The sequence below is a fragment of the Solanum dulcamara genome, chromosome 8, assembly GCF_947179165.1.
Source record: "Solanum dulcamara chromosome 8, daSolDulc1.2, whole genome shotgun sequence".
NCBI lineage: Eukaryota > Viridiplantae > Streptophyta > Magnoliopsida > Solanales > Solanaceae > Solanum > Solanum dulcamara.
The window spans coordinates 46,105,384-46,129,416 of NC_077244.1; the positions used below are offsets into that span (position 1 = coordinate 46,105,384).

The following is a 24,033-nucleotide window of genomic DNA, read 5'->3' on the forward strand; positions in this document are numbered from 1 at the left end:
AAGAAGACTTAGATAGTGACTAGCTTTTTAATATATTTTGTGTGTAGTAATCGTTTTTGGAATATTATCGTTCCTTAGTTTCTGTTTTTCAATGTAATCACATTTAAAAAAAATTATAACTATTATATTTCTCTCAGATATCTGTTATGCAGAAAAACATAATATCTTTGTTATGTAACTTTAGCCTTCTAAATGTTAGGAATCTTCATCTTCTTATTCAACATTTAAATGCCATTTATTTATGTCGCCTTCTGTTTATGGATTCTCCCAGAAATTTGGAGTTCATCTGATTATTTCTCAACTGTTGTGACTTTTTACAACTTTTTCCTCTTCTCTTTGATTGCCGCGACTAGTGAAAGTAAGTTTGCTACTGCTTCTTCTCTTTGACTACTGCGACTAGTGAAAGTAAGTTTGCTACTGCTTCTTCTTCTATGTTTTCTCTATAACTACATACTCAACTTCTCGATTTTGTAAATTTTTTTCAATAATTTTAGTTTTTGAACTTTTTGTTAGCATTGGTTTTAAGTGCCCGTACTTTGTTAAGGACTTCAAAGTTGCTAACCTTCTGTATTGAAAACAAACGATGAAACAACAATAATAATTTCTAGAATTAAAAGACAGAAACTGGACAGAAACTAATAAATAAGAATAGTGTCTGAAAAAAATATGTAAGAACAAAAATCGAGCCCACTGAATGCACAGTGTCCTTAAGGAAATTGTTCCCCTCAATGTACCCGAGGTTTTGAAATCTTTCCTCCTAGGATAGAACAATTTACTCACCAGAATAGTGGTATAGCAAATTAAGGTGACTGCGAACCACTCGAAGGCAGTATATCACACGAGTTTTTGTTTATAAGAAGTGCAGAAAAGAAGAAGAAGATGATTATCAGAAATTTTTTCCGTAAGGAAAAATTCTGAGGATCAACAGAAATATATAGCCTGTTTGTAACTTTTCAGAAAAGGTTGCAACCTTTCGAAAAATTCCGCCTGTTGGAAAAAAGGTTTGCAACTTTTCAAAAATGTTGCAACCTTTCAGATAATTCCGTTGGAAAAATGGAAGGAAATGTTTTAAATTAATCCGGAAAAGAAAGAAATGGGTCGGTTCACGGAACAGGATTAATTAATTAAATTTAAATGAAATTTGGTCCAAAAAGATTACCAATCATCCAAATCCAAATCCAAATCCGAAGCCGAGCGCCGCCGCCGCGAGGAGAAACCCTCTTCTTGACCGTGAAGCAACATGAAGGAATGCGTCTACTTTTAAGTAGGAGACTGTTTCTTTCCACCACCTATGTGGGACAAATGCTTATTTCATAAAACAAAAAGGAACAACTCATTTTTTCCTCCACTTCTTTTTCTTCCATTTCTCATTCAACTTATCAATTAAACCCAACAAAACTTATCTTTCATTACTGATGTGTGGCTACATTTAAAAAAATTGATGTCTTTTATGCGTATTGTGCACTTTTTATGACATAGTAATGTGTTAGCATTAGCATTAGTTTTAAGTGCATATGCCTTGTAATTTTTCTCTTGATTTCACTAAGATAATTGCATTTCATATATTGTAAGATACTAGTGGCCTTTATTTACAGATTTGGTTGCTAAATTGAGAGCTTACAAGATTGTTCAAGTGATATTATTTCAACAACCCATTAAAAGATTAAGTTGAATGATTTATTAGCACCTACAAATTCTTTTGATAGTAATAATATTGTTATATTAACTAGGACTGATATTTCTTATAAAGCTATGTTGCTTAATAGATCTGCATTGGCATTAAAAGATTGAGAAGTTGTAAGTTGAGTGAAAAACAGTGTAGGTCTGAGGTGATTCGATTAGGACAGATTAGGCACCTGAATGTTGTGATATTTTTGTTGTATAAATTAGATTTATTTCGTTTCATGTTTAGATTTCCTCCCATATGAAGTTTAATATCACTTCGAGCTCTTGTTTTGAGAGGCATGACTAAATTTCCTTTTAAGTCTTCTTTAGTAATTAAGAGCATATGTATTCTAGTCTTGATTTGTAGTTGCATTTATTCAGCTGATAGTTTTCCTCCCCCCATCTTGACTTTGTATGTACGTAATTTTACTTCGAAAAGATTGTTTGATCATCCGTTTGAAATCTGCAAAAGATTCTGGCTCCTATTTTCTGGATATTTAGTTTACTTTGTGTAAATGTTGCTTCTTTCATGATGTCATAGTTCATTAGACATATATAGTTCAGCGGCAAATTAGTAACCTTTGGGCCTCTAAAGCATGTCATATGCACAATCTGGGAGTTTTCTGTAGAGCACTACAACAGAGCTATTTTTAAAATTTTAATTTTGTAGGAGCGATAGTTTAACAACACATATATTTTTTGAAAATATGACTCGCTGTAGAGGCCCCGAGGTAGCACATTCGGGATGTCGGGACATCAATCGGATCGGAAATCGAATCCAAAAACTACTCTTTCATCAGTGATTCATCGGTCATGTAGGAAAGTCCTCAGATCGAGATAATTCTGCTATTCATGCAAACATGCCTACTATTCCCACCACAATTACTCCTCAACAAGGTGGTACAAATTCCATAGGTGGGTTGGATCGTACAAACCAAGTTCAAACACTAGGACCTAGCAGTACACCATCCATTCAAACGACAAATAACAAAAATACCGCAACCATAGTTGAATCATCTTATATTACACCTAATTAGAGCAACCAAATAGGAGAGGGTACATCTACTCAAAGAAACACACTTGTCGAAGATGAGTCCAATAATTATGGGCAGCGGACCACATTTGTTATTCTTACTCCTGCAGGGTTAGTCCATATATATAGTGTCATTCTTACATATAATTTTTAATTAAGATAGCATTCAAATAATGTCTTCAAATTTATACAGATTGGAACCTTCTGTAACATGCTCTACTTTCATACACGACTCTTTCAAAACTGAACTTGATCCCAATAAAATCAATTGAAAAGCTATCTCACAACCTGTAAGAGATTTTTGTTTTGGAGAATTCAAGGTATGTGTGTTGTTTCATTATAATTGAGTTTAAAATTAGTTATAATTTTTTATAGATAGGATATTAATGCTATTACTTTACAAACTTATTTCAGAAGAAATTCTATTGGGACTTTTCAACTAATGAAAATGTAGTGAGGAGACAATGGGAGATTGAGGCAGCAACACGATATAGTGATTTCATTTTCAAATTTTAAAAAAAGGTCGTAATTCGGGGTATGTAATTGATACAGTGTGGAAAAATTAGATGAGACTTTGGCATGCTCCTGAAAATATTAAAAAGTCAGAAACAAATGCAAAAAATCGTCGTGGAGGAAGAGAAACTAATGATGGAACTCACACGAGTGGCTTTATCTCCATTGGGGAGCATCGCAAGAAACTTGTAAATATATATTTTACGCATTATATATTTTCTGACAAAATTCATTCTCCCTATCTTCTAATGCCACTAAAAGTTGTTAGTGCACATAAATAGCGTGTGGTTTAATTTAGCTGTAGTCAGATGTTGGAAGGAAAAGTCCCATAGCGCAAATCTTTTTTTAAGTCAAGTTATAGTAGCAGTGCCTCTTTTTTTGTGCAACTCTATTTTTGAGATTTTCTAATTGCACAACACGTGAAAAATAAGTCTCCATGAGTTACCTGGGCTTGAATGAATGTTGATGGTGTTGTGTGCAACGAACATACAATTGTTGTTGTTGATGGCACTTCTGATTTTTGAACTATTAATTGTATTGTGTTTGGCAGTAAATTCTGGAAATAAGTCCAACAAAATTAAATAGATAAATTGATATGTATTTTTTCTATTGTATAAGATGATGGATGTCCTTAGCTAAAATTATATGTTGATCGGAAAAACTTAAAAAATTAAAGCACCACATTATGAAAAGTTAGGAAATGTTGGCTAGAGCAAATGAAAAGTTGCAGGGATCGGAGGGGTGGGTAAACCTGGTATTTTACACGTAAAAGTTATTTTTAGTAAAGATGTTTAAGATTTTTGAGCCTCTGGAAAGAAAATAATCCCATCGTTAGAAATTTCTGCCTGAATGTGTGGCTAGGCCTAGTAGACAACATACCTAGTAGAAACAAGGGTAGGATATACATAGAAATTATCTATACTTTTATGAGATAAGAGGTTATTTTCGATAAACTCTCGGTTCAAAGAAATATATCCGACACATGAGGTATAGGTTTATATTATATGGAAAATTTCCATCAGTACTACCACTACAAGCCTTTGGTAGCGAAATTTTAGATTATATAACATTATATTATATTGTGTTTGAAAAATATGTTGATTACTCCAATGCTTACAGTCAGTTGCCTCTTAGTATGTACAAGAAAATATTAGTGTACATCTTATAACCTAAGAAACGTATTTGATTTGTTTTTTCTGCAAATTTGTATTAAGATGAAATATTGTTGATTATCAATAGAAATATTATAATGGTTAAGTATGAAGTGAACTTTCAATAGCTATGATAGAGTTTAGGCAAGCAGGGCTGATCCAACAATTTGTATGTGTAATTACATAGCACTAGAATTTTTATTGCATTCTTAGCATCATTTTTGACATAAAAACAGATCTAAGTTGTGTACCAGACTGGGTTCCTCACTGAAATCAAGTATACAGTCTAACTGGGTTGAATTTTTTTCTCGGATAGACTGTTGAAAAGGATCGAGATCCAACACCAAGTGAGCTATATTTGCACTTCCATACACATGACCATGATGGAAAATCTTTTGTTGATGAGTGCGCATGAATTGTCCATGTAAGTCTAATTTATAAATTTATCGACCTTTGACATTCATGTCTCTTTTTAATTGTTAAAACTAATAGTTAGTATTGTTAATTGTTATAACTTTACTACTTATTACATGAAAGATATGAAGAAATATTACAAGAAAAAAATTGAGTTTTAGTCTAATAATGATCAACGTGAAGCATATTATCAAACCGTAGTTGGAGAAAAGAAGAGAAGAATATATTGTCTTGGATCTCAGATAAAAAGTTACTATAGTCCAAATCGTCGTATCTCTTCTCAATTTGATGCTTCATCGTCAGTATCACCATCCGTTTCTCAATCTGTACCGATGAAAAATTTGAAAGAGTTTGTGAAGCGATTAATTCCTACATTGTCTGATCATATGCTTTCTATATTATATTAGTTGGGCGCATACACAATGTGATTTCTTCACCCTCACATCAGCCAAATACTCCTATTGGGAATCCATCATCTGCGACGCCGATAGTGCCTAATCAAGTTATTTTAGATGATTACCGTAGTCCTTCTGAGCATTAATTTTTCATATGGTTGATTTTTTGTTTAAAAGAAAACAATTATGCAGTAACAATTATGAGGTCTTATCATTAGTTGCTAGATGTTTTGGACTTAATTATCAATATGAATATTTTGGTGCATATTTTATAGATGCAGTAACAATTATTTTTGATGAATGTTTGTTATTTTCAAGGTATTTAATAATTTATATTTTTTATGTTTAAAAATGGTTTATTTTAAATAAATAAATAAATAGAAAGAATAATTCCTACGCACAAATTTAACGACGGAATTCTGCGACGGATTTTTGATGTAGTTAGAAAATAAAATTGGTGATGGACTGCGATGAAAATTTTTGGTCGCAAAAATAAACCAAATGTATTTTGTGACGAATTAGCGATAAATTTTGCCATCACAAATAAATAGAACAATAAATTAATTTATGTATTCTACAACGAAATATAAAAATATAGCGTCGGAACTATTGTGCATACGTTGCCGCTAATCTTGCTATGGAATCAATATTTCCTTCACTAAGGAATTAGCTACGAGCAAAATGGTAACGGCCAAAAATTCGTCACTAATCCATCGCCAATGGATATGTCTATTAGCAACGAATTTCCCCAGTCGCTAAATGCTTTTTTTTAGTAGTGCCCCACCATTCCATAGGAGGTTGACCCATTTTACACAACCATTATTGACATCATATTGTAGATGAAAGTCCTCTGTCGGCGTAGCTTGCTGAAAAGGCCTTATAGATAGTCAGACGGAGGAGATCGTAGATAAAACACTTGGTTATCGATATTCTCTCTAAAGCCTTTGTGTTCTTCGATGAATGCCTAGGTCATGACTATGGTTTAGTAGTTGCGGAATATAAATCTTTGTTGGGAAAGGGAGATCTTAAGTGGAGCGAAGAGGTGAACATTGTTGTTGTGCCTGAGGACACACATATTACATATCATGTCCCTAAACTTTCCTTGATCTACACCTATTCCTTCTCGATAGGCTTTTATCTTCTTAAATCTGAAATAGTCAAGGAGTTTTGCCAGAGATATCAAGTGTGTGTGGCTCAAGTTACCCCTCAAGTCTGGAGGCTTTCTCACAATTCAAAATCTGAGTCTGTGATAACACCCATCCCAATCTCATCTATAGGTAAACCAACCCTTTTATAATCAATTCATGTGATAGAAAATTCAGAATTCAATAACTTAAAAATGGAAGTAAGTCATTAATAGATCCTTTCATAAAACAAGACAACATCAACAATCCAAAATTCGATGACATAAGTGCAAGCCTCATCTCAAAACATGAAACAAATACTACACTGTCTGAGAGTAAGGAAAGACAGGGACTAAAACCTAAAAATAGAAAGTCTGAACAGTACACAACAGCCAAGTAGTCACCTCCAAGATAGGAACTTCACGCATATTTTTGTATCTATAAGCTTGTAAGTAATAATTGAAGATTGGAAATAGATTGCCTCATTATTGTCAAGCTCATCAATGGAGAATATATTCGACATCATCTGCTTAAAGTATATTTTAAATTATGAATATTTTTTCAAGACTAACAAGGTCGTGATACGACATGTCTAGAAAATGTGATATGTAGAAGGATACAATCAGAAGCATTGAAATTCTGGAGTAAATGCATTTAAGGACATGAAGTTCTTCTTGTAGAAGACTAATTAAGTCATTGCTTCATTTGAACTTTTACAAAATTTTATTTAGTCTGTTTTTTCCATTGTACGTATCAAATAATTTTTTTAGATCCGGGGTTGTTTGTGTTAGAAAACTGTATTGGAAAATATTAAACAGTAACAAAAACTTCTGAAAGTAATAAAGATAGAATCTGGAATTAATCAAAAAAATAATAACAGTATATGAACAATTATTGTAAGAACAAAATCGAGCCCACTGAATACACAGTGTGTCCTTAAGGAAAATATTCCCCTCAAAGTACTCGAGGTTTTGGAATCTTTCCTCCCAGGATAGAACGATTTACTCACCAAAGTAGAGGTACTGCAAATTTTTGGTGACTGCGAACCACTTGAAGGTTGTATATCACACGAGTTTTAGGAAGTGCAGAAAGAAGAAGAAGAAGATGTTGTTTCAGAATTTTCGTATGGAACATTCTGAGGATTAAGAGACATATATAGATTGTATGCACCTTTTAAGAAAAGGCATCTGTTGGGAAAAGACTTGCCTGTTGAGAAAAGGTTTGCAACTTTTCGGACAAGGTTGCCACCTTTCAAAAATCTGTTGGAAAAACGGAGGAAAATAATTTTAAATTAATCCAGAAAAGAAACGGATCGCGAGTCACGGGTCAGGATTTTTTCACTTAATTAATTAAATAAATAAATAATATTAATTAATTAAAAAATTAAAGGAAATTTGGTCCAAAAAGATTATCAATCAAATCAATTGACCAAATCCAAATCCAAATCCGAAGCCGAAGCCGAGCCGAGCCGAGCGAGCGACGACGACGACGGCGCGAGGGAAGACCCTCTTCTTGACCCTTTAGCAACATGAAGGAGTGCTTCTACTTTTAAGTAGGAGACTTTTCCTTTCCACCACCTACGTAGGACCAAAGATTATTTAATAAAGTAAAAGAGAACAAATTATTTTCCTCTCCACTTCTTTTTCCCTCAAATTCTCATTCAAACTATCAATTAAACCCAACAATCCTCCACATGAATGGAGAATGTCTCCAAGATAAAGGAATGCACGGATAAGTGTATGATATACAAGCGAAGATTAATTGCATCTGGATAAGTAGGTTTCCCTTTGAACTTTCCATAGTAAACTTATATAGGATATACTCGATCAATCAGTAGATGTGATATCTTTGAACCGTCGAACTTTGTTGTATAACTAGACAACATAAGTCACACAATTAATCATCAACCATCTATGGTTCTCACAGTTATGTTCGTTTCAGCCATGAACACCGCCTGGTTTTGTGAATGCATAGAGAATGCGCCTTTACCATCATTCCCCTTGAAGCGGCTTATACTTCACATTCACATAGGTGATTTCTAAACGTGTAGTCTAATAGACACACTATCTAGTCATTTTCTGCCAGACTTAGATAATCATTAAAAAACCTTTAATGCTTTATTAACTCATTAAAAAGCCTTAAGGTTTTATCCTTTGTTTCTGAACATTGTCATCATCACGAGAATGAGTTGAGTTATTTGACAATGTTGAACCATCAATCATAACTTTGTTTGATCTCTTTGAACCTAGTTCTTGGGATCTCCAGTCTACTAGGTAGAGTTACCGCCATGATGACTTGTCCTAGGCCTTAACCCCATTCCCCTCGATGATCTTTCAACAGCCTCTCTAGATAGGCCTTTTGTTAGTGGATCTGATACGTTATCTCTTAACTTTATGTAGTCAATAGTGATAACAACATCACTAGAGAGTAGTTGTCTAACAGTATTGTGTCGCTGTCGAATGTGACGTGATTTTCCGTTATACATAATGCTTCCTGCCCTTCCTACTGATGCTTGGCTATCACAATGTATACATATGGGTGCCAAAGGTTTGGGCCAGAATGGAATATCTTCCAAAAAAATTCGAAGTCATTCAGCTTCTTCACCAACCTTGTCTAAAGCTATAAATTCAGACTCCATTGTAGAGCGGGCAATGCATATCTGTTTTGATGATTTTCAAGACACTGCTCCTCCACCAATGGTGAAAACATATCCACTTGTGTATTTAACTTCAGATGATCCGGTGATCCAGTTTGCATCACTATATCCCTTAATTACTGCGGGATATTTATTATAATGCAAAGCATAGTTTTAGGTGTGTTTCAAATACCCCAAGACTCATTTCATTGTCATCCAATGAGTTTGATTGGGATTATTCGTGAATCGACTCAACTTGCTAATAACACATGCTATATCTGGTCGTGTATAATTGATAATATACATCAAACTTCCCAAAACTCGTGCATAGTCCAATTGTGAGTCACTTTTACCTTTATTCTTTTGAAGTGCAAAACTTACATCAATTGGAGTTTTTGCAACATTAAAATTTAAATACTTGAACTTATCAAGAATGGTTTCAATATAATGAGACTGTGATAATGCTAGACTTTGTGGAGTTTTATGGATCCTAATTCCTAAGATCAAGTCAGCAACCCCTAAGTCTTTCATGTCAAATTTGCTAGCAAGCATACGCTTCGTAGCATTTACATCGGCAATGTCTTTACTCATTATCAACATGTCATCAACATATAAACAAACAATGACTTCATGATTTGGAGTATTTTTAATGTAAACACATTTGTCACACTCATTAATCTTAAATTCATTTGTCAACATTGTTTGGTCAAATTTCGCATGCCATTGTTTAGGTGCTTGTTTAAGTCCATAAAGTGACTTAACAAGTTTGCACACTTTTCTTTCTTTACCTGGAACTACGAAACCCTCAGGTTGTTCCATGTAAATTTCTTTCTCCAATTCTCCATTTAAGAAAGTCGTCTTAACATTCATTTGATGAATTTCAAGACCATATACAGCTGCAAGTGCTACTAACACCCGAATAGATGTTATTCTTGTTATCGGCGAGTATGTGTCAAAGTAATCAAGACCTTCTTTTTGTATATAACCTTTGGCCACAAGTCTTGCCTTATATTTATCAATAGTGCTATCAGCTTTCATTTTCCTTTTAAATATCCATTTTGATCCTAAAGGTTTATTTCCAGGAGGAAGATCAACCAATTCCCATGTATGGTTATTCAAAATTGATTGAATCTCACTATTGATTGCCTCTTTCCAAAATGCTGAATCAGAAGAAGACATTGCAGCTTTAAATGTTTGAGGCTCATTATCAAGCAAGAATGTCACAAAATCTGGTCCAAAGGAAGTAGATATCCTTTGACGTTTGCTACGCCTTGGATCCTCTTTGGTTGGTTTACTTTTCTTTGTTTCTTCTCGTGGTCGTTTAGATCTTTCACTTGAGGACTCACATTTAGTTTTATACGGATAAATATTTGCAAAGAATTCAGCATTATCTGATTCAATTACCGTATTAATATTAATTTTAGGATTGTCCGATTTATGAACCAAAAATCGACAAGCTTTGATGTTTGTAGCATAGCCAATAAAAACACAATCCACGATCTTTGGTTCGATTTTTACCCTTTTGGGCAAAGAAACTTGGACCTTTGCTAAACATCCCCACACTTTGAAATATTTCAAGTTGTGTTTTCTTCCTTTCCATAGTTCATATGGAATAGTTTGTGTTTTGTTGTGGGGCATTCTGTTGAGTATTCGATTAGCTATAAGGATTGCTTTCCCCCACAAGTTCTACGGTAAACCGGAACTTATTAATAAAGCACTCATCATTTCTTTTAATGTTCGATATTTCCTTTCCGCAATTCCATTTGATTGTGGTGTGTAAGGGGCATTAGTTTGATGGATAATTCCATATTCTAAACATATCTCTTCAAAAGGAGATTCGTATTCTCCACCCCTATCACTTCTAATCATTTTTATCCTTTTATTTAATTGATTTTCCACTTCGTTCTTGTATTGCTTAAATGCATCAATTGCTTCATCCTTACTATTAAGCAGATACACATAACAATATCGAGTGCAATCGTCAATAAAAGTTATAAAATACTTCTTCCCACCACGAGTTGGTGTAGACTTCATATCACAAATGTCTGTGTGAATCAATTCTAAAGGACTAGAATTCCTTTCAATAGATTTATAAGGATGCTTAGCATTCTTAGATTCAACACATACTTGACATTTTGATTTATTGCAATCAAAGTTAGGCAATATATTTAAGTTAATCAGTTTTCGCAAGGTTTTATGATTGACATGTCCTAAACGTGAATGCCATAAATTATTTGACTCAAGTAAGTAAGAAGAAGCTTGAACTTTATTATCATCAACAACCATTACATTTAGTTTGAAAAGACCCCCAGTGAGGTAACCTTTTCCTAGATACATTTCATTCTTACTGACAACTACTTTGTCTGAAACTAGAACACACTTGAATTCATTCTTGATAAGAAGGTCGGCAGACACCAAATTCTTTCGCATTTCTGGAACATGATAAACTTTGTTCAGCGTCACCACCTTGCTGGATGTCATTTTCAGAAATACTATCCCATATCCTTCAATCTTAGCAGTTGCAGAATTTCCCATATAGATCGTCGCATCAGGTGCTGCAAGGGAATAAGTAGAGAAGGCTTCTCGGACTGCACACACATGCGAAGTAGCTCCCGAATCAAGCCACCAATCTTTGGAATTACCTACTAGGTTGCATTCTGATAGCATTGCACACAGATCATCAATACCTTCTTTATTTTCCACCATATTGGCTTGTCCCTTTCTCTTGTCCTTTTTTGGAAGATGACAATCTAGAGCTTTGTGGCCAACTTTCCCACAATTATAACAATTGCCCTTGAACTTTTTTTTTGTTCTGCTCCTGAATCTTTCCAAAAGGTTGCTTCCTTTTCTTATTCTTTAGAGCAGCATCTTCAACGATGTTCGCTTCCATAATTGTTGAATTTCCACGCGACTTCTTTTATGTTATTTTGTTATCTTCCTTAATCTTGAGACGAATCACAAGATCTTCCAACTTCATTTCCTTGCGCTTGTGGTTTAGATAATTTTTGAAATCTCTCCACGAAGGAGGCAACTTTTCTATCATAGCAGCCACTTGAAATGCTTCATTAACTACCACACCTTCAGCAATAAGGTCATGAAAAATAAGTTGTAGTTCTTGAACTTGGGTTCCAGCAGTTCTGCTATCTATCATTTTATAGTCTAGGAACTTAGCAACCACAAATTTTTTCAAGCATGCGTCTTCAGTCTTGTACTTCTTCTCAAGTGCATCTCACAATTCTTTAGAAGTTTTCACAGCACTGTAGACATTGTACAAATCATCATCCAAAGCACTTAGGATGTAACTCTTGTATAGAAAATCCGCCTGTGTCCATGCCTTAGTAATCATAAATTTTTCATTGGCCGGCATATCAGCAGCGGGCACAGGAGGGTCTTCATTGGTGAAATTCTGCATACAAAGGGTGGTAAGCCAAAAGAACACCCTTTGGTGCCATCCTTTGAAGTTGGCTCCAGAAAATTTTCTTGGTTTTCTGCCGGTGGCACAGAAGTGCAACTTGTTGCAGCAACAGTCGCAGAAATAGTAGCAGTATCACTTGTTATTTCTTTTCACTGTCAAAATAGACAAACTGTCTTAATATTTCAGAATATCAAACCTTGTACAAAAATAACGATAAAGTTTTTATACTCTTCAAGTCAGAATATTTATTTCATATGGAGTAGAAAACCACACAGGTTTTAGTCTCCAAAAATAGAATACAGTTTAATCAGAAAAACAAAATAACGTTAATTTCCTTAAGATTGTTAGAAAATTGTATTGGAAAATATTAAACAGTAACAAAAACTTTTGAAAGTAATAAAGACAGAATCTGAAATTAATCAAAAAAATAATAACAGTATATGAACAATTATTGTAAGAACAAAATCGATCCCACTGAATACACAGTGTGTCCTTAAGAAAATTATTCCCCTCAAAGTACCTAAGGTTTTGGAATCTTTCCTCCCAGGATAGAACGATTTACTCACCAAAGTAGAGGTACTGCAAATTTTTGGTGACTGCGAACCACTTGAAGGTTGTATATCACACGAGTTTTAGGAAGTGCAGAAAGAAGAAGAAGAAGATGTTGTTTCAGAATTTTCATATGAAACATTCTGAGGATTAAGAGACATATATAGACTGTTTGCACCTTTTAAGAAAAGGCATCTGTTGGAAAAAGATTTGCCTGTTGAGAAAATGTTTGCAACTTTTCGGAGAAAGTTGCAACCTTTCAAAAATCTGTTGAAAAAATGGAGGGAAATAATTTTAAATTAATCCGAGAAAAAAAAGGGTCGCGGGTCACGAGTCAGATTTTTTCACTTAATTAATTAATTAAATAAATAATATTAATTAATTAAATCCAAAGCCGAAGCCAAAGCCGAAGTCAAAGCCAAAGCCGAGCCGAGCCGAGCGAGCGACGACGACGACGGCGCGAGAGGAGACCCTCTTCTTGACCCTTTAGCAACATGAAGGAGTGCTTCTACTTTTAAGTAGGAGACTTTTCCTTTTCACCACCTATGTGGAACCAAAACTTATTTAATAAAGCAAGAGAGAACAGATCATTTTCCTCTCCTCTTCTTTTTTCCTCAATTTCTCATTCAAACTATCAATTAAACCCAACAGTTTGGTATGAGGATAAAATAAGTAAGAATATTTTATAAGTTGGATATTTCATGAGATTATTTTATTTTACTTTTTATATGCACTATTTTAATATAAATAATAAATTCCTTGTTTAGAGGTGATTTGAATTGCTCGAGATTGAAAAAAAATTGATTGCAATATATATTTTATTGTTTTAACAATGTATATAGATTTATATACATCTATTATGTATATTTATACATCATTACATACTATTTATATAATATCGATACATTATATATACATATCAATACATTACATATATATGCGACCATTTTATTGAAAATAATTTTTGTTTTCTATATATATTGGTATATAACTCAAATTATTGGAATAATTTCAAATATATACAATAATGAATTAGTTTACGATAAATATATTCTTATTTTTATTTACATAAAAAACCGAAAGTCATTAAATGTACACATTGATTATATATTATGATACACTCAAAAACTAAATATAGCTTACCTATACATAGGGCTGTGCATCAGTTGCTTCGGTTCAATTTTATGAATTATCTGTTCGATTTATTGATTTTTAATTTTTAAATACGCTAAATCAATAAGATATTTCTTATCGATTTTCGATTTATCGGTTATTGGTCTTTAACGGTTCGATTTTCACTTTAGCCAATAAGAAAATACTCAATTAAATATATGATTTCTCGAATAATTTGACACGATAGAACAATAATATAACTTTACATAATGCTCATAAAATAGAAACAATAGTAACTAATATGAAAAAACTATATAAGTGCAACACAAATAAAAGAATTAAGACAATAATGTGAATTAAAGGCTAAAGAGCAAAGATAGTAACCAATAAGGTGCTTATATTAATATTTATGTAAAGGTAAAGTAGCAAATTACTATAGTTTAATGGATTATCGGTTTACCCAATAGTAAAAAATTAAAATCGAATTGATAACCCAATAATTTTTTTAATAAAACCATTAAAAATTCGTTAACCCAATAACAATAAACCAATAATATTTTTATTGGTTCAGTTTTTGCATACCTTAGTATACACCGACTATACATGAAGTATACACTGATTATTTAATTTCCGATCAACTCAAAATCACCTCTAAACAGTCTCAAATTTTTATATGAAATCCTTTTGATGTTTTGAATCTTTTAATATATAATTTCGAGTCTATTTATATTTACGGTACGTCAAATTTTTTAAAAAAAAGAAAAAAATGAAAAAGAAGACGCAAAAGAAGAAGGACGAAAAAGATGGAGGGCGGGGAAGAGGAAGAATAAGAAGAAGAAACACAAAAGAAAGACTGCTGGCCATTTATTGGAGCTAAAAAGATGGTAAATGAAATTTATAGGTTGGCGCTTTGCATAATTTTCTCAAGTTATTATTCTTATCCCACGTACCAAGTAAAAACAAAAAAGGGATTATGTGGATGGAGTCTAAAGTGATTGTTTGGAGTTTGGAGTCATGAAACTACAAGCTTATTGGGTTCATGGGCTGCAGTTCAAGTATTTTTCCTAGAAATGCTATTGTATAGGCCCGATCCTACATTTTAGGCCCGAAATATGCTACGACTGTGTAAACAGGGGCATCCCATCAGGACTTGCGAGTCACATGGCTACCTCCCCATAGAAAAATCTAGGAAGCTGAGAGTGGAAGGTCCACCACATTCACAAGCAAAGAGATAATGGGATCTCTCTGGAACTCCACCTACTTGTGTTCTTCATCCCCAGTTCAAAACAATCCATCGTTATTCTCTTCTTTAAGCAAGAAAAATGTAAATTCCTTTTGCAATTTCACCAACAAATCCTTCCAGATTTCTTGCAAACTTAGTGAAAGTGAAGTTAAAGAAAACCATGCTAGCTCCAGTAGTAATAAGAAGATGGAGGAATACAACTTAGCTATGAAGAGAATGATGCGTAACCCTTATGAATATCACCATGAACTTGGTATTAATTATGTAGCACATCTTTTCACTTTCCATAGTCACTTCTCTTGCAACTTAATTAAAAGTAATCATGGGTTAAGATCCCCTGAAAAAAGTGGATCTGATATGCTCTTTTTGACTTTCTAGTACTGGGTTATGTATGTCTCATTACCAAAAAGTTTAAGGTGTTGGATCGCCTTTTTCTTCTTTTTGTACATGACTTTATGGCCATAAACCTTTAAACAAGTGGTTTACTCTTTACTATACTTAAAAGCTTGATCAATTTGAAATTTTGTATACCAGCCAAAATAAGCCCCTTGCTTAATAGATCGTCATAAAAATGGTTTGGGAGGAGCATCTCAACAGTTTACAATTTGTGATGTTATTGAATTAGTTAAAAATTGGGGTAGGTGATCTGTCGTATACTATACCCTCCCAAATCGGATTTCGCTGGATATGTTGTTGCTGTTGCCTTTTGTTTTGCAGCAATTATGCTATATTCCGAATGATTTGGATCTTCTATAAGTAGTGTTTTGGTATTTGTCACGAATAGATGATAGCGATACAAAGAAGTTTCGATAGACAGCTTAAAAGTATAATTTTCAACTGCAGGAATGAACTACACATTGATAACAGAAGATCTTATTGTTGGATCCCAGCCCCAGAAAATTGAAGATATAGATCATTTGAAGGAAGAGGAGAAGGTCGCTTTTATACTAAACTTGCAGCAGGACAAAGATATTGAGTTTTGGGGAATAGACCTCCAGTCTATCGTTAGAAGATGTTCAGAGCTCGGAATTCATCACATGAGAAGGCCTGTAAGTAAATCTTCTCCATACTTACTGTTTCTCAAGTAGGTCACACGAAATAGAACACCGTTACTCCCTAAACTATTTGGTCTACACTAGTATTCAGCTTTGCGAAAATAATGGTAACATTTATTCCCTTCAACAGTCGACTACTTTGATGTGAACTGAGGTAGTTTACCTTTTGTTAATCCTATACTTCACTATTTTGGCTGTTTGTATGGATACTATCTGAAGAGCTAACGTCAAATATGTAAGCATATGCATTATATTTCCCTAGCATTGTTGACTGGTTCAGAAAATTGGTGACAGCCCGTATTCAGAACCTTGCAGACTTGTTTTATAGCATACAGATAATGCTCTGGCTCCATGTCCACAAGTTCTGGGTTTTAGAATATAACTAGGCTTCAATGTTTTCAAAGTTGTGGATATAGTTTATAGGTGTGTGGTAGGAGAAGGTGACCATTTGCTTATTTTTATTTTCTCTCGATTGCAAAATCTAGAGTTTAAACCACTTTTTTCTTTTGTTTTAGCCTAATAAAACAGTTTAGGTTTTGGTGATATTATTTTTTATTAGACCACCTCTCGATTTGTGTATTTTGATCATCACAAATACTTTTATTGCAGGCAAGAGATTTTGATCCAGATTCCTTGAGGAATGTATTACCTAAAGCTGTTTCATCACTGGAGTGGGCGATTTCGGAAGGAAAAGGAAGAGTGTATGTACATTGCACTGCTGGATTGGGAAGGGCACCTGCTGTTTCAATTGCTTATATGTTCTGGTTCTGTGGAATGGATGTAAGATTTCACCTTTTATATGATCATTAATTTTTTCAACATTCAGAAATTATTTATGAATCAATATTCCATCCTTGGTTTAATAATAAAAGCCCATTAGCAGCTTTAATTGCTGCATGTTCTGAGATCTTGATATGCTTGTTGAGCAGCTAGATACAGCCTATGATACACTCATTTCAAAGAGACCCTGTGGGCCCAACAAAAGGTCAATACGAGGAGCTACTTATGATTTGGCTAAAAATGGTCAGTGGAAGGAGCCCTTGGAGAATCTGCCAGATTATGCCTTCGCGGATGTAGCAGATTGGGAGAGAAAACTGATTCAAGATCATGTGCGGGCCCTTCGTGACACTTGAGAATGCTGGTTAGGCTATTTCTCTGTCTCATCCTTTTTTTTGGATTACGTATTCCTTAGTCCATCATTTGACTATTGTCTTGGATTCTCTCAATTTCTGGGAATTATTGTGCTTCATGCTTTACCATTCTTGAGTTTCCTGGATGATATAAGCTTATCCTAATATAGATATTACCATTCTATATTCACTTTCCCGTTTATAGTTGAAAGTTGGTTATAGAAAAATAAAGGGCCCGTTCATTGGCTTGTATAACATGATTTTAAAAGATGCGTAGTCAAAACAGTAGGATGTCTTTTGATCACTGGAGATGGACTATAGTCCTGCATTCTGGCATTTTTCTTATTTCTCCTTGAATAAAGGAAAATTTGTTTCACTAAAGCAGACAAACTTAGTTTCAACTTGAAGGATACAGAAATCCAAAAAGAAAATGAAAAGAAAGCACAAGAAAAGTTTTTCCCTAAGAAAAAAATGCCTGCAATTGGCCTTGTCGCATTCATTTGATATGTGAATTTCTGTTTTTAGTTTGTACATATTATTATTTCTATGTGCAAACAGAACTGAGTTAACTGCATCTTTCACAGTGTGCTTCTAGTCAGTTGAGTCATCTCGAATTACATCTTAACACAACTGGGAATGATAATAGTAACAGTGATCCTGCTTAGTGATTCACTGTAAAGTTTATGCATCAGACAACGCCAATTTTACTCTTTTCTGTGTAGACTGATACAATGTGTATAAATCACGCATCTTATATTATTTGGTACCTACAGCATGGAATTATTCGAGAGAGCGAAGCTGCTCCTTGAAGTGAAGCCCAATGATAGTATGTTGCAAATTTAGCATATGAATAAGGTGCTCCTGTAACATATTAGGTCAGTAGATTCCTTATAATTGTATACCCCCATTATAAAGTGAGCCCATCAACTGAAAGTTCATTACAGGGGAGAACTTGTTTATTCATGTTGTGTAGAACAATAGCTTGAGGGGATCTATGTTCTCTTGAGGGGATCTATGTTCTCTTTCTGTACAACAACTTACAAAGAGGTGTTCTATAGAATAATAGGTTGATACAAACGAGGAGACTCATTGATTCACCTAACCCTTTCACATAATTCACATACAAACTACCTAGAACAACTTCGTCACTGTAAGCTAGAGAATCTTGATCTTATAAGTAATTTTAACTTCCTGCAAGGGTGTCTGCCTTGTATAATTTTTTTTACTTGAGCAGCCTTTTACCCTTATGGGCTTATCACACAACTACTTCAGTGAGTCGACTCCACATTGCTTGGGCAGCATGGCTGAGTTATTGGTACTAAACTTGAGAAAGAATAATTTCAGTGGGAGTCTTCTATCGTTATGTTCTCGTAGCACTTCATTGATGACCACTGTCTTGAATGGTAATCAATTTAAAGGGTCTACCCTATGTCATTGTTCAATTGTTATGGTTGAGAAGTCCTTGATATGGGGAATAATGCTATAAATGGCACATTTCCAGCTTGTGTTTCTGAGAGAGCTGCAGGTTCTTATATTGAAGCTGAACAAGTTCTCTGGACCATAAGTGCTTGGCAAACTACTTTTGCTTTCCCATGTTGTGGATTTTGGATCTTTCTCCTAACAAATTTAGTAGCTCACTGCTTGCAAAAGTTTATGAAAGCTGGAGAATGACGAGACCAGATGACGGCAAACATGAAATATAGCTTCAAGTTGTGCAATGAAATAGGGTAGTTCCTTGATTGGTTTTCATTCAAGACAATAGTCATTAATGAAGTTTTCAGAGTACATAATGATGGAAGACTTTCACTGAAATTGTTCATTCTCAAGTCTAGCAACAATAGTTCAACTATGCAATGTAGAACTGGATCGCTCAATTTGTTGTGTGATGAAACCAGAAGGGTAAAACTGCTTTAAATTACATAGAAAAGGTGGACAACTTTGAAGGAAGTTAAATTTAAGTTCAAGATACTCTAGGTTATAGTAATGAAGTTCCAGGTGGCTTGTAAGTGAATTATGTGAAAGGTTTAGGTAAATCAATGAGTCCCATCTCTTTTCTATCAACCTAGTGCTCTACATAACCTCCTTGTAAGTAATTTTGTCTTAGCCCACAACATGCAGTCAGTGTACTCCATAAGAGGAGCATGCCCGATATAGAGGCTAATAATGCTTCAATACTCTCTTTAATTAATTTCAGACTTAATGAATGTGGCCTTTTAATTTGCGAAGTGGTTTTTTAATTGGATTATTTTGTGGGCATTTGGCTTAGAAAAAAAAAAGATCATTTTTTTTTGAAATTTTTAAAGTTGGAGTTGTGTTTGGCCAACTGATCTCTTCATTGAATTTTCAATCAAAAATAAAATCTGAAGATTAGAACAGTATACTACATGCTTAGTATGTTGAATCAAAGTATGACATGTCAGATAAATTAGAATTACCAATAACTTTTGTGCTTCAATTCCAAATTAGCTAGGTCAATTATATGAATCCTATGTTCAGTTCCGACTCTTTTTATTTCATTACTCAATAATATAACGTATAATAAATTAGGGCTTTCTAAAACTATGCGTATTTTTCGTTACGTTGTGATGTAATTTTCAATCCAACTAAGAAAAGCTCTTATTAAATTTTGCTCCCAACCGCACACCAAAGTAATTTAGCCAGGCACAAGATTGTTTTGGTTTTTTAGAGCCTTGTGATAAACTATTATTTAAATTAATACCAATTAATTAAACTCAAAGGAATTTTTTCACAAGTTTTGTGATAAAACTATTGAAAGAAATGTAAATCAAATAATTGAAACAAGAAATCAGCGACACACATAGGCAAACTTTAGGTTGAAATCAATGAGAAAAGATTCCAGGGTTATGTGTCAGCTAATAATTCTGAGGTGTTATTCACTTAAATTAATTAATTGAATTATTAAGTTCATATGCTCATAAGAATATTTTGACTTCCTACTCATCTATTCAAAATAATTAAGCAAGCCGATTAAGCGTATACTTATTTTAATGTGATTTTGATTCAAATAATATTGCCATACATAATTATCACTTTCAATTCAAGATTCATCAATATTATTTAGTTGTTCTACACAGAATTTAAGCTATGTACAAAAGTTATGTATGTAGTTATAGCCCGAGAATGTTCTACATAATATCGAATTTCGATGCGATGGAGGATGAGACCATAGCACGCAATGTAGGATGTGACGTATTGTCTATACAATGAATTTTGGTGTGATGGAGGGTATTAGTATTACTCACTGACCATAACATACGATGGATGCTGTGGCGCACCGATTATAACATTTTAGGTAAATTCGATTAGTAGTTTGTAAATACAATTTTAGCTCGGGATTTTATTCCATTTTGTTTTGGATGATTTTTTGAGAGAGAAACCATGTGAGTTCTTAATCAATTCTCGTGATTATTATATTGATTAACACCCGCACTCTAATTCGTAGATTCATGAACTTTGATTTGAGATTATTGAAAGAGAATTTTTCGAGAATTCTTCATGAGGTAAGTCTCTGCTTAATCATATATAGCTATAAACGGATAACGTGATTTGTGTAGCCTATTGCAGGGCATTGTAGTTGTTGGATGTTTATGAAATCATTGGAATGTCTACGTTGTCCTATACTTCTAGATTATTATTTTTTTTGTAAAATGGTAGAAATTGTTGGGTTCTATGCCATCTTGATGATTGACAAAGTGACATGAAATATGTAAGTCAACTTGATTTACAGAAATATTGTTTTAAGGAGCTGAATCCGTAGCAAGATCACTAGTGACTAAAGGCAAGTGTGCAATAATCAAGCAATGGATGATAATTTCCTGATAAACTTAAGGAAACAAACATGAGCCAAAATTGAAGAGTTGGAGTTCGACTACAACACATGAATCAATGAGTTTGATTGAAGAAGAGGTCTTAAAAGGTAAGGAGTTTGAATTGAAGAAGGAGACACTTGAAGTAGAACTCTTCTAAGTCAAGAGAGTTCTGTCAATGTGGAGTTTGAAGTGAAAACAACTCTCTGAAGAGTTGTGCTTAAGAAGAAACGAAGTTGTTTAAAATATTTGTGCACTTACAAAGCTAAAAGAGCAATTGAAAAATTGACTTTGCAAGTGCTACGAGCAAACTAAAGGAACATATTGAAGAACCAAGTCTTATTACAGAGTTTATGTATTAGGAGTTTTTTATTGAGTTGTAATGTTGATGTAATCTTAGTTCAGTGAGTTATAAACTGAATTAGGAGTGTTGTTATGAACTAAATTAGGAGTGTTATCTTCAAGTTGGGATAACTCGAAGACTTAAGAACACATACCTAGATAGGTTTGTGTTGAAGTTTAGGAATTAGAGTTAGCTCCTAGGATTGCAAGATGTAAACACCTTGGAAGTCGAAAAGTTGATTTGAGAAAAGAAAATGCAGATAAAGGTTCTGGTGCCAGTTCAGGCGAGGCCAATCTACGGACCATACAAGGTCCTACGGCCCATACGAGGCATTCGTAGGTGAACCCAGCACTTGGGAAATTTTTTAACGAGCCCATATGAAGGATTGTAGGAAGGTTTACGAATTGTAGGAGACGATCATAGGCAAGGCCCTGAAGGTTAGTAATTTTCAGAGTTTCATGATAATTCCTACGGACCAATAGGACAGTCCATAGAAGATTATACGACCTATAGGTGAAGGTCGTAGAAGGTAAACTACTTAATAGTGTATAAGAACATATTCCACGAGAGGTTCCTACTGACCGTAGAAGGGTCTACGAGTCGTAGGTGGCCCCGTACTTGAGATTCAGAAAGTTGGGTCTTAGAGTTATGCAGGACGAAAGCTACCAACGAACCGTAGGGAGGTCTACGACCCGTAGGGGGTGGTCGTAGACCAATTTCTAGTAGCTCAGAATTTTGGGCAGGATTTCTACTAGCCATTTGAACGGACCGTAGAGTGTTCTACAACCCTAGGTGGGGTCATAGGATCACTTGAACAGTTAATTTACAGGGATATTTTAGATATTTTCTACTCTTTTAATATCAAATTATGTCATTTTGGACTATTTTTCCGCGGTCTATAAATATTCAAACCCTCCAGATTTCCCCCATTGACTCTCATTCTCCTAAAATTCACCAATGCTTTCAAGGATTCTCTCCCAAGGTCATCTTCTTCTCCAAGTTAGGATTTCAAGTTCAAGTCTCCTTTAATGTGTTAGAAAAGACAAAGGAATAGGTGGTCTATTCTTGATTCTTTCATTATGGATAAGGTTTGTGCTTTGCCTAATCTGTTATGATTTTTCTATTATTTTTAGTGCAATCAATTAATTTATTCACTTATTAATGCTCTGGATTTATTGCTTGAGATGATAAATGAACTTAGAGGTTTAATTGCATGAATGCAATTATTTCACAAACATGATTGATATTAACTTTGTGAATACTGATGCATATCACAGATGAAAGAGGTGAAGTGTGTTAAACAACCGTAAGTTAAGTTCTCTGGTCGTTAATATCATTTGTGAGTTTTTATAAATGGTAATTCCGCTCTAACAAAGTTTTTATATGCAACCTGTTAAAAGTAATTGATCCAAAAAACTTGAATTTTACAGAAGTTAGAAAAATTATTGTAAAGATTCCATCCATATAAAGGTTTTAAAGTGCCTCAGAGATATTGAAGTTATTGATGTGTTACGCATTTACGACACTTTCAATGCTCAAAACGGTGAATTAGTGTGTGTTGCAAGCATGTGTCTGTAGATATGATGTGTGTGTTCTGTTCATTTGCAGGAAAACTAAGTTACGCATGAGTTTGGATGAGTAGATGTTGTTTTGCTGAGGACCAAGGACTACGAGTGCCACCATGAACAGTAGAGCCTTGCACGGGCCGTGGTGACTGGCATACTACTAATATGAGAAAGAGCTTGATGCTGAAACATTGACCAAGTGTAACTCCACGGAACCCTTCACAGGCCATGGAGCTCACTACAGAGCGTGATGATGGTTCATGAAGGCTGGCCGAGGAAGATTAGGAATATTGCAAAGGATGACACTACGGAACCCAGTACGGGTCATAGTCAGGATCACGAGGCGTGTTGCTTGCCCGTGAAGAAGTGAAGGCCCATACAGTGGTAGAGCCAAGTCAATCACCACAGAGTAGGATTACAGACCATGAAGTTCAGTACGGACCGTAATACTTGGCCATAAACTGTGCCATTTAAGTTTTCCTAGTTGATTTAGGAGTAGGTTTTGTACTTCTATAAATACCCGAATTTATTATATTTTAAGGGATACTTATTATTATTATTATTATTGGACTATTATTGTGAACGACATTGAGAGACACATTCCACTACTTCTGGAGGTTGACTTTTGAAATATAATTTCAATTTTCATTCTTGATTCGTGGTTCGTGTGTGTGATTCAAGGTTTACTTCTTCATTCACGTAGGTATTGATTCATGAATTCTACATAAATTCTTATTTTTTTACTTACAATTATGAGTAGCTAAACCCACAACTAGGGTTGTGGGAACCATGACAAAATAATGAAGTAGGCAAACATGTAGGGTAATCTTCGTAAGCTGTTTTGGATGTATTGTGGTTTTCTT

At 34.2% G+C, this 24,033-nt stretch overlaps 1 protein-coding gene across 2 annotated transcripts; it reads left to right on the forward strand.

The window, feature by feature from the left end:
• Nucleotides 1–15,048: 15,048 nt before the first annotated feature.
• Nucleotides 15,049–23,827, forward strand: LOC129898541 (phosphoglucan phosphatase LSF2, chloroplastic). 2 transcript variants are annotated; one of them, XM_055973113.1, is made up of 5 exons: nt 15,049–15,503; nt 16,094–16,299; nt 16,915–17,085; nt 17,235–17,446; nt 18,209–19,660. In XM_055973113.1, the coding sequence occupies exons 1-4, from the start codon at nt 15,242–15,244 to the stop codon at nt 17,436–17,438; spliced, it is 843 nt and encodes a 280-aa protein (XP_055829088.1). In that variant the 5' UTR covers nt 15,049–15,241; the 3' UTR covers nt 17,439–17,446; nt 18,209–19,660. The 2 variants fall into 2 exon arrangements, with proteins under 2 accessions (XP_055829088.1, XP_055829089.1); XM_055973114.1 differs by lacking the exon at nt 18,209–19,660 and adding an exon at nt 23,214–23,827 and having other exon boundaries at nt 15,131–15,503.
• Nucleotides 23,828–24,033: the final 206 nt, after the last annotated feature.

Coding starts and splice junctions, on each gene's coding strand:
- LOC129898541 (XM_055973113.1), top strand. CDS start 15,242: ATGGGATCTCTCTGGAACTCCACCTACTTGTGTTCTTCATCCCCAGTT. Junction 15,504..16,093: donor TGAATATCACCATGAACTTG/GTATTAATTATG, acceptor TTTCAACTGCAG/GAATGAACTACACATTGATA. Junction 16,300..16,914: donor TTCATCACATGAGAAGGCCT/GTAAGTAAATCT, acceptor CTTTTATTGCAG/GCAAGAGATTTTGATCCAGA.